The 19092-nt window shown below is 39.3% G+C and overlaps 1 protein-coding gene across 7 annotated transcripts in view; it reads left to right on the top strand.

Annotated features, from left to right (window-relative positions):
• ANO4 (anoctamin 4) overlaps window positions 1–19092 on the top strand; it is a 452569-nt gene that overhangs the window by 241587 nt on the left and 191890 nt on the right. For all 7 annotated transcript variants that reach the window (XM_027593730.1, XM_027593729.1, XM_027593733.1 and 4 more), the window contains 2 exons: window positions 6333–6469; window positions 8986–9144. In XM_027593730.1, the coding sequence (XP_027449531.1) occupies window positions 6333–6469; window positions 8986–9144 (296 nt within the window). The remainder of the gene's footprint in view (window positions 1–6332; window positions 6470–8985; window positions 9145–19092) is intronic.

Genomic DNA, 19092 nt, shown 5'->3' with positions numbered 1-19092 from the left:
TTCCTGATTGGATTATTTGTTCTTTGGGTGTTGAGTTTGATAAGTTCTTTATAGATTTTGGTTACTAGCCCTTTATCTGATATGTCATTTGCAAATATTTTCTCCCATTCTGTCGGTTCTCTTTTGGTTTTGTGGACTGTTTCTTTTGCTGTGCAAAAGCTTTTTATCTTGATGAAATCCCAATAGTTCATTTTTGCCCTTGCTTCCCTTGCCTTCGGCGATGTTTCTAGGAAGAAGTTGCTGCAGCTGAGGTCGAAGAGGTTGCTGCCCGTGTTCTCCTATAGGATTTTGATGGACTCCTGTCTCACATTTAGGTCTTTCAACCATTTGGAGTCTATTTTTGTGTGTGGTGTAAGGAAATGATCCAGTTTCATTCTTCTCCATGTGACTGTCCAATTTTCCCAACACCATTTGTTGAAGAGACTGTCTTTTTTCCATTGGACATTCTTTCCTGCTTTGTTGAAGATAAGTTGACCATAGAGTTGAGGGTCCATTTCTGGGCTCTCGATTCTGTTCCATTCATCTATGTGTCTGTTTTTGTGCCAGTACCATACTGTCTTGATGATGACAGCTTTGTAATAGAGATGGAAGTCCGGAATTGTGATGCCGCCAGCTTTGTTTTTCTTTTTCAACATTCCTCTGGCTATTCAGGGTCTTTTCTGGTTCCATACAAATTTTAGGATTAGTTGTTCCATTTTTTTGAAGAAAGTGGTCGGTATTTTGATGGGGATTGCATTGAATGTGTAGATTGCTCTAGGAAGCATGGACATCTTCACAATATTTGTTCTTCCAATCCATGAACATGGAACGTTTTTCCATTTCTTTGTGTCTTCCTCAGTTTCTTTCATGAGTATTTTATAGTTTTCTGAGTACAGATCCTTTGCCTCTTTGGTTAAATTTATTCCTAGGTGTCTTATGGTTTTGGGTGCAGTTGTAAATGGGATCGACTCCTTAATTTCTCTCTCTTCGGTCTTGTTGTTGGTGTATAGGAATGCCACTGATTTCTGTGCATCGATTTTATATCCTGCCACTTTACTGAATTCCTGTATGAGTTCTAGCAGTTGTGGGGTGGAGTCTTTTGGGTTTTCCACATAAAGTATCATATCATCTACAAAGAGTGAGAGTTTGACTTCCTCTTTACCGATTTGGATGCCTCTGATTTCTTTTTGTTGTCTGATTGCTGTGGCTAGGACTTCTAATACTATGTTGAATAGCAGTGGTGATAGTGGACATCCCTGCCACGTTCCTGACCTTAGGGGGAAAGCTCTCAGCTTTTCTCCATTGAGAATGATATTCGCTGTAGGTTTTTCATAGATGGTTTTTCTGATATTGAGGTATGTACCCTCTATCCCTATACTCTGAAGAGTTTTGATCAAGAAAGGATGCTGTACTTTGTCAAATGCTTTTTCTGCCTCTATTGAGAGGATCATATGGTTCTTGTTCTTTCTTTTGTTAATATATTGTATCACATTGATTGATTTGTGGATGTTGAACCAACCCTGCAGCCCAGGGATAAATCCCACTTGGTCATGGTGAACAATCCTTAAAGTACTCTTGGATCCTATTGGCTAGTAGTTTGGTGAGAATTTTTGCATCCATGTTCATCAAGGATATTGGTCCGTAATTCTCCTTTTTGATGGGGTCTTTGTCTGGTTTTGGGATCAAGGAAATGCTGGCCTCATAAAATGAGTTTGGAAGTTCTCCTTCCATTTCCATTTTTTGGAACAGTTTCAGGAGAATAGGTATTAATTCTTCTTCAAATGTTTGGTAGGATTCCCCTGGGAAGCCATCTGGCCCTGGGCTTTTGTTTGTTGGGAGATTTTTGATGACTGCTTCAATTTCCTTAGTGGTTATAGGTCTGTTCAGGTTTTCTATTTCTTCCTGGTTCAATTTTGGTAGTTGATACATCTCCAGGAATGCATCCATTTCTTCCAGGTTATCTAATTTGCTGGCATAGAGTTGCTCATAATATATTCTTATAATTGTTTGTATTTCTTTGGTGTTGGTTGTGATCTCTCCTCTTTCATTCATGATTTTGTTGATTTGGGTCCTTTCTCTTTTCTTTTTGATAAGTCTGGCCAGGGGTTTATCAATCTTGTTGATTCTTTCAAAGAACCAGCTCCTAGTTTCGTTGATCTGTTCTACTGTTCTTTTGGTTTCTATTTCCTTGATTTCTGCTCTGATCTTTATTATTTCTCTTCTCCTTCTGGGTTTAGGCTTTATTTGCTGTTCTTTCTCCAGCTCCTTTAGGTGTAGGGTTAGGTTGTGTATTTGAGACCTTTCTTGTTTCTTGAGAAAGGCTTGTATTGCTATATACTTTCCTCTTAGGACCGCCTTTGCTGTATCCCAAAGATTTTCATTTTCATTGGTGTCCATGAATTTTTTAAATTCTTCTTTAATTTCCTGGTTGACCCATTCATTCTTTAGTAGGATGCTCTTTAGCCTCCATGTATTTGAGTTCTTTCTGACTTTCCTCTTGTGATTGAGTTCTAGTTTCAAAGCATTGTGGTCTGAAAATATGCAGGGAATATTCCCAGTCTTTTGGTACCGGTTGAGACCTGATTTGTGACCTAGGATGTGATCTATTCTGGAGAATGTTCCATGGGCACTAGAGAAGAATGTGTATTCCGTTGCTTTGGGATGGAATGTTCTGAATATGTTTGTGAAGTCCATTTGGTCCAGTGTGTCATTTAAAGTCTTTATTTCCTTGTTGATCTTTTGCTTAGCTGATCTTTCCATTTCAGTCAGGGGGGTGTTAAAGTCCCCCACTATTATTGTATTGTTGTCAATTTGTTTCTTCACTTTTGTTATTAATTGCCTTATATAATTGGCTGCTCCCATGTTAGGGGCATAGATATTTACAATTGTTAGATCTTCTTGTTGGATAGACCCTTTAAATAGGATATATTGTCCTTCCTCGTCTCTTATTACTGTCTTTGTTGTGAAATCTAATTTGTCTGATATAAGGATTGCCATCCCAGCTTTCTTTTGGTGTCCATTAGCATGGTACATGGTTTTCCACCCCCTCACTTTCAATGTGGGGGTGTCTTTGGGTCTAAAATGAGTCTCTTGCAGACAGCATATTGATGGGTCTTGTTTTTAATCCCATCTGATAGCCTGTGTCTTTTGATTGGGGCATTTAGCCCATTTACATTCAGGGTAACTATTGAAAGATATGAATTTAATGCCATTGTATTGCCTGTAAGGTGACTGTGACTGTATATTGTCTGTGTTCCTTTCTGATCTATGCTGCTTTTAGGCTCTTTCTTTGCTTAGAGGACCCCTTTCAATATTTCTTGTAGGGCTGGTTTCGTGTTCGCAAATTCCTTTAGTTTTTGTTTGTCCTGGAAGCTTTTTATCTCTCCTTCTATTTTCAATGACAGCGCAGCTGGATATAGTATTCTTCGCTGCATATTTTTCTCGTTTAGTGTTTTGAAGATATCATGCCAGTCCTTTCTGGCCTGCCAGGTGTCCTTGGATAGGTCTGTTGCCAATCTAATGTTTCTACCATTATAGATTACATATCTCTTCTCCCCCGAGCTCCTTTCAAGATTTTCTCTTTGTCTCTGAGACTCATAAGTTTTACTATTAGATGTCGGGGTGATGACCTATTTTTATTGATTTTGAGAGGGCTTCTCTGTGCCTGCTGGATTTTGATGCCTGTTTCCTTCCCCAAATTAGGGAAGTTCTCTGTTATAATTTCCTCCAATATACCTTCTGCCCCTCTCTCTCTTTCTTCTTCTTCTGGGATCCCAATTATTCTAATGTTGTTTCATCTTATCGTATCGCTTCTCTCTCGAATTCTGCCCTCGTGATCCTGTAGTTGTTTATCTCTCTTTTTCTCAGCTTCTTTATTTTCCATCATTTGGTGTTCTGTATCACTAATTCTCTCTTCTGCCTCATTTATCCTAGCAGTTAGTGCCCCCATTTTTAATTGCACCTCATTAATAGCCTTTTTGATTTCGACTTGGTTAGATTTTAGTTCTTTTATTTCTCTAGGAAGGGTGTCTCTAATAACTTCCATGCTTTTTTCAAGCCTAGCTAGTATCTTTAAAATCATGATTCTGAACTCTAGGTCCAACATCGTACTAATGTCTGTACTGAGTAGGTCCCTGGCAGATGGTACTACCTCTTGTTCTTTTTGCTGAGATGATTTTTTTTCTTCTTGTCATTTTGTCCAGAGGAGAATGGATGAATGAGAACAAAATGCTAACAGGTTAACATCGTCTCCAGAAAATATACTCTAAACAAATCAGAAAAGACCTGAAACCAGGGGAAAAGAAAGGGAAAGAAAGAAAAAAAAAAGAGAAAAAAAAAGAAAAAGAAAAAGATAAAAACAATCAAAATCAGAACAAAACAAATAAAACAGAATATGATCATATATGATCAGGCTAGTGTATAGATCAGTGCCATACACTAGAATTTGGGTGTATTTTGGTCTGTTAGAAGAAAGTGCCTCCTATAATTTTAAAGAAAGAAAGACTTATATATGTACAAAATAAGGGTTGATACAATGAAGGGATGGAATATGACTGTGAAGATGTAAATTACAAAAGATTTTATAAAAGGAATTGATAAGATAAGAAGTTGTTTGAAAAAAGAAAGAAGATTTAAAAAAAGAAAGAAAAAAGAGAATGTGATCAGGCAAGAGACTAGAACAAAGCCATACACTAATGATTTAGGGTATATTTTGATCTGTTAGAAGAAACTGTATCTCAAAGTTTTAAAGAGAGAAAAATATATATATGCCAAAAATAAGGGTAACTACTATGAGGGGATAGAATATGACTCTAAAAATGAAAAATAAAAATGTTTTTTTAAAAAAGGGATTGATAAGATGTTAGTTGAAAAAGGGAAAAAGAAAAATTAAAAAAAAACAGTTAAAAAAATTGTCTTTGAAAGACTGATGAATCATGGTGAAAAAGCCATGAATTCTATGTGCAGTATTCCCCTAGTGCTGGAGATCTCCTGTTCTCCTTGATCGGTAAATTTGGTCTTGGCTGGCTGTTCGCTGATCTTCTGGGGGAGGGGCCTGTTGCTGTGGTTCCCAAATGTCTTTGCCCGCGGGGGAATTGCCCCGCCCTTGTCAGTCCGGGCTAAGCAATCTGCTTGGGTTTGCTCTTGGGAGCTTTTGTTCCCTGCATGCTCTCGATACAGCTTTGGAGGACAAGAGTGAAAATGGTGGCCTCCCAGTCTCCGCCCGGAGGAGCCAAGAACTTGGGGCACTGCTCCTCCGTGCGCCCCCAGAGAAAAGCAGTCACTCCCGTGTCCCCAGTCTCTGGCTGCACTCCGTGCTCTCCCAGCCTGTGACCGAGCATTTCTATCTCTGGCACCCAACCCCGTGTGGAGTCTCCAAACCCAGCAGATCCCTGCGGTGTGCTCCTGAGCCGCTCCTCCCGGGGGAGGAAGGGGAGTCTCCCCGGATCTGCCGCTTGTTGGGTCCCTGCTGGAGGAGCAGTGGCCCGACTGGGCCGCAGATCACACTTTATGGCAACCCCGAGCTGAGAGCCCGCTCCTCGGCTCCGTCTCTGCAGCCGGCTTCCCCGCTCCGATCCCTGAGAGCTCTGCTGCACTCAGGCACCCCCGGTCTTTCTGTGACCCTGAGGGTCCTGAGACCACACTGTCCCGCGAGGGTTCCATCTCCTGCTTAGCCACTGGAGCGACATCCCTCAGAGGAGCCGACCCCCAAAAGTTCCGATTTTGTGCTCCGCGGCTCTATTACTTGCCAGAAGCGGCCGATGGAGGCCCCCTCCCCCCGCCGTCTATCCTCCCGAATATCGCCTTGGATTCACTTCTCCGCACGTCCTACCTTCCAGTAAGTGGTCGCTTTTCTCTTCAGAGAGTTGCTGCTATTCTTTTCTTTGATCTCCTGTTGAGTTCGTAGGTGTTCACAATGGTTTGATCCCTATTCATTTGAATTTCTGAGACCAGACGAAATCCAGGTCTCCTACTCCTCCACCATCTTGCTCCTGCCTCAAGAATGAGTTCTTAGAAGTAATAAGTGAAAGTACTTTATGCTAAAGAAGTAAGTGAAAGAAAACTAAACAAACATAACACCTCCTCTTGTCATTGAAGGCAGATTTTATTTATATTATGGAGGTACTTTACTTTGCTTCACATTGTCCTTGATCTTGCCTAATCAAGACACTCTTTAATCAAACATGTTTTACATCTGACATCTTTTTCTCTTAGGAAATAATATACCTATCATTCAAGGTGTTATTGAAACAATGAACAAATATGAAGCCAAAGAGAGGTGTCTTCTATTTTGGTATTGCTTTTAAGATCCCAAATTCTTAACCCCACTTGTAATGTATTTATTTTGGTTTTAGTGGCCAAGGATGTCAATATTCTTTTTGATGAATTAGAAGCTGTCAACAGCCCTTGCAAAGATGACGATTCTCTGCTTCACCCCGGAAACCTAACCAGTACTTCAGATGATGCTAGCAGATTGGAAGCAGGAGGAGAGGTAAGTGTATGATTTCTTAAAAGTACAATATTTCATCCAGGTGGGAACCTGTGAAGCATATTCCAGGGGATTATTTAAAGTCGTCATCTCATTGAACTGTAGGTTTCCAGAAAACAAGGGGCAGGTCTTAATATTCTTTTGATTTCCTCCATAGGTCTAGCACATTTCAGGGATCCTGAATCTACCTATGTTTAAAACAAACTTTCACTAAGTGATGTATTTCCCTTCTTATACCTAGAGACATTTCATTTATATAAAGGGAGATACTTAAAATCACTTGTCATTTTATGATAGTCTGCATTCTGAGTGTCACTAGTAGAAAGAAAGCTTTACAAGCGTGAACTTCCTTGTATAAATCCCCCAGCGCATACAACAGTGACACAAGAGGAACCAGCTTTCAGTAGTTTCTGTTTGCCCTCTGTAATCTGGAAACTCATTGCAATTGTAAATAGATCCATCTGTTCATATGTCGTTTTGGAAGAAAAGTCTTTTGTTAGGGGCATTCACTCTTGCTTAGAGTTTGTCTCAGTGGAGTTTAATAGCTTCTTTGTATATGCGGTAGGTGTAGGTAATAGGAACACAAAATAAGAGTCTGTTATTGCATAGTCCTCCTGTACTTATTATTTCAGAGCCAGTTAACCATTGACAGGATGACACCTGTGAACAGGAAAAATTGTTTACTTCTCCCAAACTTCCCAGACTTCTTTCTGCCAACACCATATGCTACTGTCCAAGCATTTTTTTTTTAAACCTCATTCCTTTGTCATCTCTTCACACAGTTACCTTGAGTGCCATGATTTGACTTAAAGGAGCTATCTCAAAAGGGACCTCAAAGAGCACCTAGTCTTATCTCCTTAACTTACAGATAAGGAAACAGTCTCAGGAGGGTTAAGGCTTTGCTAACCCCCCTCATGATGCCGTGGCTGAGACCTTGTTTTTGCAGACAGATGCTGATGTGCTAAATCTACAGAGTAGTTCCCTTGCTTGGCAAATAATTGTTAAGAAAGTGTTTATTTGGGTAGGTTTCTGAGTACCTCTTAAAGCAAAAACCAAAAAAATAATCAGTGAGGATTGATCATCTATTGCGAATGTCTGCACCAAGGCATGGGATGTGACATTTCCATCCCTCTGGCTGATATTTTCCCTTTTGGATGAGGTGGCATACATGGCACTTACGCAAGAATGTACATTCTAGCAATGACCTTGGAGGTCTGGTGTGTTTGCCTCCCATACACCACTACTTGAAAACTGATGTAAACTGGGCCTATAGAAAAGGCAACCACCCCCCTACCCCCGTTTCCACTTGCTAGGTTCATAGACATGTTTTTGAAGTCTATCAGCCTGAGAAACCGGGCTCTAGCCTAACCAGCCTGTACTTGATGGTCTCTTTCAGTGTTGTGCATGATTATAACAAGCCTATGGAGCCTGGAAGAAAATTATACCTACTATTTTGTTCTTTAATTTTTATATATGTAGTCACTACAAAATAATACTTATAACTTACATGTAAGTTTTGAAGCATAATAATAAAATGAACACCTTAAACTACCATCTAACTGATGAACTAAGATGATATTTTTCAAATTATGATGGCAACCTAGTTGTGGGTTACTAACTCCAATTATTTTTAGTGAAATGGAAAATTAATATTAGCATGTGTGCAAGTAGAAAGGATAAGTATCATCTTGTGAAACTTTTGTCTCAGATCCTTGGTATGTTTACATATGCACACAGATATCACAAAGTAAAATGTTTTCTTATTGTGGGCAAAATTTTTGAGGAATGTTGAACTAGCATAATACTAAAACCACCAAAGCTACTTTTAATCCCATCCCTCTACCATATTCCTGAATTTTTGTTTCTTTATTCTCTCGCTCTAAAAATAGCTTTACCATGCACATACATAGCCTTAAAAACTTCTTTCTAGATACATTTTATTTTGTGCTTTATTAAAAATCATGTAATATGAAGTCTTCTCTTGTTCTTTTTCTGTCTATATTGTTTTAGGATATGTACTTACTATTAGATGTAACTGTAGTTCATTCATTTTTACTGCTATTCCACTGTATGACTTGTCCCACAATTAATTTACCTATTTGCCTGTCCGTGAACATTTGAATTGATTCACATTTTTTATTTTCTACTCTTATGAGCAGTGCTGCTATAGATAGTCATATACATGTCTCCAAGTTGCTTTAATAAGGATTTTTCTTGCCAGTGTGTTTTCCAGAGTAAGTATATCAGTTTTCACTCTCACTTTTAGAATATGATCATTCTCAGTTGTCCCACATCCTTGCCAACATTTGGTGTTATTGTTAGGTGTCTTAAGTTTTGTCCACTTCGCTCAATTCTTTTTCCAATTTTTATTTTTCTTCCCTACTGTTTACATTTTTCATTAATAAAAATATAATTTTGGTAAAACACAATGAAAAAATCATTTACTTTTAATTCTTTAATACTACCTCAGGCTCATTTTTATGAGTGTCTTAAACTGGTTTCTTTCTCTCTGTGTGCAGACAGTGCCAGAAAAAAACAAATCAAATGGACTTTACTTCAGAGATGGAAAGTGTCGAATTGACTATATTCTTGTGTACAGAAAATCCAACCCACAGACCGAAAAGAGAGAAGTATTTGAAAGAAATATTAGAGCAGAAGGATTACAAATGGAGAAAGAGGTAAATAGTTTGCTTGGTTGAGAAGAAACACAAATACGCATCTATTCATATTGAGAGGCAATTTAAAAATAAGCCATTATGTTATGTTCGTTATGTTAACAGAACATTTCATTTGGTCAGAATTTGCCAATCTGCAGTGTTTGGGAAATGTTCCAATACTTAATTTTTCGAAGCACAGTTTGCCTTTGAGAGCATTTTAATGCCAAAAGATTCCATGAAAATCAAAATACTCTTATTTCAGTTAAATGAATTGTTTCAGAGTGTTATGATTTATCTGACTTCCTAGGTCTACAGTTTCTCTGTGTGAATGGAGGGTTCTATTACATGGATTTAAGAAATCTTTGGATAAAATGCAATCATTCCACTCTGGAGCCTCTTTTTACATTTCAGGAAACATAATGAGCTTGGGCATCCTCACATACCAGGAGAGACTGTCTGGCTGATTTGGCCAAAATGATTCCATTTTAAGAGACATTCCGGTGTCTTTTTATCAGGTTCCATAACGCAAGGGTTACCTTACCAGTGTTTTTGTTCTCTCCCCTTCTTCTTTCTCTGTATAGGGATTTTTAAAGAAAAATTACTAAGGAAGGTACCAGAGGCCCAGCCACACCTCTGGCCCACAATGAGATTATTGTGTACCCCAAAATACCATGCACATTTATAGAACTTGGCCCTGTTAGCTAGATTACATAACTCTTCTTACATTTTCCTTAAACATTTTGCAAAGCTTCTGGAGCTTTTCATAGTCAATGAGAAGAACATATTGGCAGTTAAAAATGTTTGCTTCTGATTCTGCTTCTCAAGGTTGAGGGGATAGATCTTTGAAATCAGAAATCCATGTTCTTCTTTGTATGGCACACACGGATTGCATGCTGATCTTAAGACACTTTAGATATGTAGGATTTTTCCAGATCTGTTAGACTGACCTCAACTCTTGAGCATTTATGAAACAGAGCAGTATTTTTCTGGAACATCTCCAAAAAGAGAATTAGGAAAATGGCAAGGGGCGCCTGAGTGGCTCCATCGGTTGAGCATCTGACTCTTGATTTCAACTCAGGTCGTGATCTCAGGGTCCTGAAATTGAGCCCGGCGTCTGGCTCCTTGCTCGGTGCAGTCTGCTTCTCTCCCTTTCTCTCCCTCTTCTTCTGCCCCTCCTCCTGTGAGCACACCCTCTCTCACTCTTTCTCTCTTGCTCTCTCTCTCTCCAATAAATAAATCTAAAAAAAAAAAAAAAAAATGACAAGATGATTGTGGCCATAACAGGTTCTCCTTCTCAGGAAAGTGAATCCGGGTTTCTCCAAAGACTGTCTCAGCTGGAGGTTTCCTTGGAGCAACACACAGAGTTAAATACTTTGTTTCCACTTTTGTGGGGTTCCAGGAAATCTTTGTTCTACCCATAGAACATAGCTTTGATAAATCTTCTTCTTTAAGTGTTTATTGAGACAACTGTATACTCTTTTCTTAACATTGGTAGTGCATTAATATTTTTATTTTTTTTAAGATTTTATTTATTTGACAGAGAGAGAGCGGAAGCAGGCAGAGCAACAGGCAGAGGGAGTGGGAGAAGCAGGCTTCCTGCTGAGCAGAGATTCCCAATGCAGGACTTGAACCCAGGACCCTGGGATCATGACCTGAGCCAAAGGCAGATGCTTAACTGACTGAGCCACCCAGGCACCCCTAATATTTTTATCCTTAAAAATCATTCCTTTACCTTTTATTCTTATTCCTTGTTCAGAATTTTTATATAAAGCAGTGTGAATTGCCACCTGATCCTAAATAATGAAAGTCCTTCTTCTGATCCATTCTGATTCTGTCAGAGTCTTAATTCCCATCAAAACTATGTAGCTTTGTTCAGTTACTGAGAGATTTCTATTTTAAGCTTCGTAACTATGTTCTCCATTCCTGGGGTTTCTTCTGCCTAGATCATTTTAATGCCATTTTATGACTTATTAGTTAAAACTCAAAAAGTTCAATACTTTTCTGAATAAGACCCAATACTACAGAGATTGCAAATCTCCTATGTGTCTCTTAAAATATCGTCTGTGCTACAGTATTCATCTACTGGAATTAAAGCAGGCAGCAGAGAACTGTGTTGCCTTTTGTTACCCAGTTTTGCTGACCATGGTGTGCCAGATTATTGCTGTATGATTTTGATTGTTTACAAGATAATTTTGTTTGGTTGTGACTTCTTGAAATTTTAATAGCTAGGTATTTGTTTAATGTATATTAGAAAAAAATAGCAGTTAGAAAAAGGGTTATGTCACCATATAGAAAACTTCAAAAAACTTATCTAAGCATTTCTTCCTCCTTTTCCCTCCAAGACTTCTCTGGATGGCAGCTTTCCTATTTCTCCTTTTTCCCCACAATCCTCTATCCGCTACCAACAGCAAGTTTTTCCTCTTTCTGGAACCTTTGTTCTCAGCAGCCCTTCCCACTGCCCAGCTCCAGTCTTTTGCATACGCGGCGTAATTGGCCCTAATTCAGCCTCTGAGCTCTGCTCTGTGTTTTCATGGCCACAGCAGGCTCAGCAAGGAGAGTCTTTGCAGGTTCTTCTCTGCCTGAGAGGTAGCAGGCAATTATAGATAAATTAATTTTTTCCTGTCACAAATAATTAAAATAGAATGTCCCTTACTTGAACAATAAACTTGTATCTACATTGTGTTATTAGATTTAGAAGCCATCAAAAGCACTCTTATTTAAATCAAGTGTTTTATAAACAGCCACAGCCAAGAGACCATAATATCAATAGCTATTTCAGCTTCCAGAAGTTACTTCACTCTTTTACACAGAAAACAAAGAACTTAGTTCAAGGTGGAAAACAAAAGAGAAAACCCAGAAAGCTACTATGAATCCATATATATCTGAGATGATTAACACTAAATACATGGTATGATTAGTGTTTTTTCTTCATTAGCTGTGTGTCATGATGCCCAACAATTAATGGGAAACATGTTTCACAGACTTAGAGGGTTTGCCTTCAAAAGGGTAAAGACAGGCTCTGTAGTTGAACATTTTGACAATAAGAGAATTGTTATCTCTTTTAACACTGAATTTCAAGAAACAACTAGGAGAATCTTTAATTCATGATAAAAGTGAAGACATAGTCAAATTTAATCTTCCCTAAAAAAAACTTTACCCCTGCCTGATTAGTCAGCAGCTAAGTGCTTGCTTTTGGTACCCTGGGTCTTTAATATTCTGTAACTCATCTTTAATATTAGCCCAGAGAAAGCAGTCTACAGCAAAATTCCCAAGTGAAGTATCATTAAGTCCAAATGATCTGCTTCTTAGTGTCTATTTGAGGAAATCCCCCTTTTTAAAGGTAAACTCATATTTACTTATATTTTCCATTTCAGATTTTTTTTTCATTTTAAATTTTATGTTCATCATTGGCATTTTGGTACCTATTTTGAAATGATTATCATCAATAAGAAGTTTATCTTTTCCTTTATATAAATAATCAAATTGTGGATGACTTTTGAATTGCTTGGAATGTGTGAGTAGTAGTTGTATTAATGAAGTGCTCTTTCTCTTTAGACCCACACAGAACATGGGGGGGAAACCTCTATCATTAGTCTTTACAAAATAACTATATTAGATAAATCATGCCATTTTGATGATAGTTAATTCAGTCATCAAACACGCACACTCCCTCTATGCCAGGCACTGCTTCAAGTACTAGGAACTCAGCAGTAAATAAAACAGACAGAAAGCCCTTTTCTGTTGGAACTTAAGCACAAAATTAAAAGTAAATATATATAAAATATCAATAAACATTATGGGGAAGAAAGTAAAGCAGGAAGTGTTGGAAGGGATTTGTAATTTTGTAGAAGTTGACAAGGGTAGGCCTCTCTTCCATGAAAAGGGAAGAGTAAGTTCAAAGGCACTGAGGCAGAAGCTTCCCTAGTGTGTTCATGGAACAGGAAGGAGGCCAATATGACAGTAGTCACTGAGCAAGGTGGAGAATAGTGAGAAATTACTCCAGAGAGACAATGGAAGACAGAGGACATCAGGCCTAGTGGTCACTGGGAAACTTTAGCTTTTCTGAGTGACAAGGACATCCTTGGACAGTTTTGCGCAGAGGCATGACCAGATCTGGTTTCTGTTTTATTAGGGTCACTTGGGTTGCCTGGTGATTTTGTTTGTTTGTTTTAAAGATTTTTTTTTAATTTATTTGAGAGAGAATGAGAGAGAGAGAGAGCACATGAGAGGGGGGAGGGTCAGAGGGAGAAGCAGACTCCCTGCTGAGCAGGGAGCCCGATGTGGGACTCGATCCCGGGACTCCAGGAACATGACCTGAGCCGAAGACAGTCACTTAACCAACTGAGCCACCCAGGCGCCCCTAGTTGCCTGGTGATTTTGCTATGGAAAGGGGAGTCATGGCAAGGACAGAAGCAGGGAGATTCATTAGGAGATTTGTTGTGAGAATCCTGGAAAGAGAGGATGGTGGGTTGGTCAAGCACACAGCAGAGATGTTGAGAAGAGTAGAAAGTAGACCTTATGGGAATTTCAGACACTTTGAGTGATGCAAGAAAGAAGGGTCACAGGCTGTTTATTTGTTACATGCTATTCATTTAAGGAGTTGGAAGAAAGGAGTTGCCATTGACAGGGATGCGGAGAAGAGTGGGTCCTCTTGTAGGCAGGTTAAGCCTGGTGTCTCCCAGTGGTGGAGATGCGAAGTGGGACAGAAGAGTCTGGAATACAGGAGAGCTCTGACGGGGAGATAGACCCTGGGATGAGCTCACCAGTGGAATGACTACAAATGGAAAAGAGATCCAAGTATTGAACTGTGGGACATAACCTGTGTTGTGAATTTGGAGGATAAAGGAGCCAGAGGGAACTCGGAGGGTGTAATGCCTGGAGGAGAGTGTTTCAGGAGGGAGCGGTTGTGTCAAATGCTGCTGAGAGGGCAAGTAAGATCAGGACCCAAGTTAGCTATCGAATTTAACAATGTGAGTGAGTTTGGTGAGCTGGGCAAGGGAAGTTTCTGTGGGGAGGTGAAAGTGAAAGCATGACCAAGGTATATTCAAGAAAGAAGAGGAGGAGAAAACTTGGAGAGGGCAGTTATAAGTAGCTCTTTCAAAAGAGAGAAATGGGGTGATAACTGGAGTAAGAAGTTGGGTCAAGAAAGAGTTCTTTCTATTTAAGATGGGAGAAATAACTGCATATTTTCATGTTAATAAAAATCACTTACTTCGCAAAATTGATGTCGTAGAAGAGCGAAAGAAGAATTTACAGAGCAATGTCCTTGAAGCAGGAAGAAAAGAATGACCACAAGTTCCTCCCATTGCAGGGACCCACTTGCCTGCATCTGTGCCCACAAATGCAACCTTCCCTCTCGTGCTAAGGGTATCCTGACCATGCTCCTAGCTAAGGCCAACTCTTGGCTTTGGGCTCAAGATCCCATCCGCTCAGTCCTTATCAACATCATTGCCCCTAAATGTGATTAATTATAGTAAGCTTTAAAAACACACACAAAGGGCACTTGGGTGGCTCAGTTGGTTAAGCGACTGCCTTCGGCTCAGGTCATGATCCTGGAGTCCCGGGATCGAGTCCCACATCGGGCTCCCTGCTCAGCGGGGAGTCTGCTTCTCCCTCTGACCCTCTTCCCTCTCCTGCTCTCTGTCTCTCATTCTCTCTCTCAAGTAAATAAATAAAATCTTTAAACACACACACACACACACACACACACACACACACACACAAATGAAAAATAATGCATTCTGTCAAAATTTTTTCTATTTTCACTTATTTCTAGAAGGATTGAAAACCTAACTGCAATAAACACATACACAACACTCAAGGTTAGTTATCTTGGAAATTTTCCTTTGAGATTATGACAAAAATAGTATTAAAATTTTAACTCATATTTATTAAGCACCTACTATTATCATCCCTCCCCATTTTATAGGTGAGACAATTGAAGCAAAGCAATAATTTGCCCCAGGGGACAAGGCCAACAAGAGATAAAGCTAGGATCAAAACCTGAGCGTACTTTCTCTTCTTTCTTATATTGTGTTGATTTCTGATATTTGAAGATGGATCTCAGAGTTGAGGAGGTTAGGAGAAAGGCTGAGGAGACAGGTAGAGTTAGGAAAAGGAACGAGGGAAGTTGGGATTCCTAATGAAGTTGGGTGTTGTCTAGACTGTAGTTCTTGTGCACTTTGTCAGTAGCCATGGATTTGAATCTTGTTACAACCACTTACCAGCTGTGTCATCTTGAGTGGCTTACCAAACATTTCTGGATCTCAGTTTCCATATTTTTAATAAGGAAGATGATATTGCTTACCATGAATTGTGCGACGATTAAGTGAGACCCTATAAGCAAATACATAGTACAGTATAAATCTTTGTTTTTTTTGTTTTACTTTACCTTAAATTAAAATAATTAAATTATTTTAAATGAGTAAATATTAAATAAATAAATATTAAATAATTAAAATATTGTAGACGGTATGCACATTTGGCAAAAATTGAAAAGTTGGCACAAGCATGATTCCATTTTGTTACTTGCCTAGTGGTTGTGATTGAAGAACCTTAAAGTCAGTGAGACCTGCCTCATGGTTTTCAAACACACCTTTGTATAATTTCGTCCCCTTGAATGCAGGCAGGACTTGTGACTTGCTGTTAACCAATAGACTACGGCAAATGTAGTAGAAGGTCACTTCAGTGCTACTATGGTATATAAGACTCCATCTTAGTCAACTGCATTAGGAAGACTCTTGTTTGTTGGCTTTAAGGAAGTAAGCTACCATGTTGTAAGACAGTCTATGAAGGAGACCAGGTACAAAGAAAGGTGGGGTAAGCCTCTAGGAGTCAAGAGTTGTCCCCAGTTGACAACCAGCAAGAGAACAGGGACCTCAGTCCTACAACAATGAGGAGGTGAATTCTGCCAAGAGAACAGGGACCTCAGTCCTACAACAATGAGGAGGTGAATTCTGCCAACAACGGGGGGGGTAATTTGAAAGCAGATCCATTTCCTCACTTGAGCCTCTTATGAGATTGTAGCCCTAACCAAGAGTTGTATTGGAACCTGGTGAGACCCCAAAGCAGCTAAGCCAGCTATGCTGTGCCTCGGTTCTGACCTACAGAAACTCTGAAATCCCTAGTGTATGTAGTAAGCCTGTAAATTCATGGTGTACTCTGTTATACAGTCGTAGATAGCTAATAGAGTGATTAGGAGTCTAGGGCTAGACATTCTCAGTGCTTATTTTTTTCCACCATTAAAAGCTGTGTGCTTCTGGGGAGGTTAGCTCATTTACAAAATGAGACTAATGAGATATATTTCATGGTTATTATGATAGTTAAGTGAGAATTCATATCAAGTGCTTAGCTCTATACTTGTCATATTTTAAGCATTTAATAAATCTTTGTTATCATCATTATAGTTATAACAGCTAAATAAAGTATATTAACACTTTTTTTAAAAACTTTATTTTATCATGTTATGTCAGTCACCATACAATACATCATTAGTTTTTGATGTGGTGTTCCACGATTCATTGTTTTCGTTTAACACCCAGTGCTCCATGCAAATGTGCCCTCCTTAATACCCATCACCAGGCTAACCCATCCTCCCACCCCCCTCCCCTCTAGAACCCTCAGTTTGTTTCTCAGAGTCCATAGTCTCTCATGGTTCATCTCTCCCTCCAATGTCCCCCCCTTCATTTTTCCCTTCCTTCTCCTAATGTCCTTCATGCTGTTCCTTTATGTTCCATAAATAAGTGAAATCATAATTGACTTTCTCTGCTTGACTTTTTCACTTAGCATAATCCCCTCCAGCCCCATCCATGTTGATGTAAAAGTTGGGTATTCATCCTTTCTGATGGCTGAGTAATATTCCATTGTATATATGGACCACATCTTCTCTATCCATTCATCTGTTGAAGGGCATCTTGGCTCTTTCCATAGTTAGGCTATTGTGGACATTGCTGCTATGAACATTGGGGTGCATATGGCCCCTCTTTTCACTATGTGTCTTTGGGGTAAATACACAGGAGTGCTATCAGAAAAGACCCCAAATCGCCAAGGAAATGTTGAAAAAGAAAAACAAAGTTGGGGGCATCATGTTGCCCGATTTCAAGCTATATTACAAAGCCGTGATCACCAAGACAGCATGGTACTGGCACAAAAACAGACATATAGACCAATGGAACAGAATAGAGAGCCCAGATATGGACCCTCAACTCTATGGTCAAATAATCTTCGATAAAGCGGGAAAAAATATGCAATGGAAAAAAGACAGCCTTTTCAATAAATAGTGCTGGGAAAATTGGACAGCCACATGCAGAAGAATTAAACTCCACCATTCTCTAACACCATACACGAAGATAAACTCAAAATGGATGAAAGACCTCAATGTGAGACAGGAATCCATCAAAATCCTAGAGGAGAACATAGGCAATAACCTCTTTGACATCGGCCACAGCAAGTTCTTTCAAGATACATCTCCAAAGGCAAGTGAAACAAAAGCTAAAATGAATTCTTGGGACTTCATCAAGATAAAAAGCTTCTGCACAGCAAAGGAAACAGTCAGCAAAACAAAGAGGCAACCCACGGAATGGGAGAAGATATTTGCAAATGACACTACAGATAAAGGGCTGGTATCCCAGATCTATAAAGAACTTCTCAAACTCAACAGCCAAAAAACAAATAAGTCAAAAAATGGGCAGAAGACATGAATAGCCACTTCTCTGAAGAAGACATACAAATGGCTAACAGACACATGAAAAAGTGTTCATCATCATTAGCCATCAGAGAAACTCAAATCAAAACCACACTGAGATACCACCTTATACCGGTTAGAATGGCAAAAATGGACAGGGCAAGAAACAACAAATGTTGGAGAGGTTGTGGAGAAAGGGGAACCCTCCTACACTGTTGGTGGGAATGCAAGTTGGTACAGCCACTTTGGAAAACAGTGTGGAGGTGCCTCAAAAAATTAAATATAGAGCTACCCTATGACCCAGCTATTAACACTTACTTTTAAAATAGTTTTTCTTTTCTTTTTTTTTTTTAAGATTTTATTTATTTATTTGAGAGAGAGAGAATGAGACATAGCACGAGTGGGAAGAGGGTCAGAGGGAGAAGCAGACTCCCCGCTGAGCAGGGAGCCCGATGTGGGACTCGATCCAGGATCATGACCTGAGCCGAAGGCAGTCGCCCAACGCAAACTTTAGATAAAGTTTTTTGTATAGTTTACAAATCGCTTAAAATGTAACCATTAGGAATAGCAACATCAACTGACCATATGTTGCTAATGTATATGCATTAATGAGATTCATTGTTACCTGTAATGCTCTTGGAAAAACTCAGAATACATTAGGTAACAAGTTTAGCGTTGTCAAGGTTCAGATATTTATCTGCTTCCAGAGGATTTGGTTTTGGATTCATCAGGGAATGAAGTTATAGATCAGAACTTTAAAAAACGAACACCTAAACTATACTTGCTCGCCCATCCTAGTCTTGCTTTACCCTAATCAAGGGAAACTTTCACGAAGATTTCCCCATTTAAAACTAATTTCACCCAGATGTTCTCTGCCCACATAGGCACCCTTTCTCTTTTTCATTCCTGTGTAGCTTCTGCAGCCTTATCCAGCTAGTTGCTGTAGATGCTCTCTCAGGATCCAAAGCTCTGAGATATGAGGAGAGAAACAGGGACTCCTCCCTTACTTCATAGTTAAAACCATGATGATGAGTGTCAGGACAAACTGAACTATCCAAATTCCTGTCCTCTAGTGCTTTCTGTCCTTAAAAGAGAGATTTACTTTACTTAATAATCTCTACTTCCTTATATGTCACACGTATGTATTACCAAGGGTCTCAGATTGAGGTAAAGGGAAAAGAAATTTAAGGACAATCATAAGCAAAGAGCAGATAAAACAGATTTTTCTCCGAACATCAAAGCCCTAGAGATTCCTTGAAGGTCTGTGTTAGTCCATTCAGGCTGCT

Source organism: Zalophus californianus, chromosome 9 (genome assembly GCF_009762305.2).
Source record: "Zalophus californianus isolate mZalCal1 chromosome 9, mZalCal1.pri.v2, whole genome shotgun sequence".
NCBI lineage: Eukaryota > Metazoa > Chordata > Mammalia > Carnivora > Otariidae > Zalophus > Zalophus californianus.
This window is presented reverse-complemented; position numbering and strand designations above follow the sequence as displayed.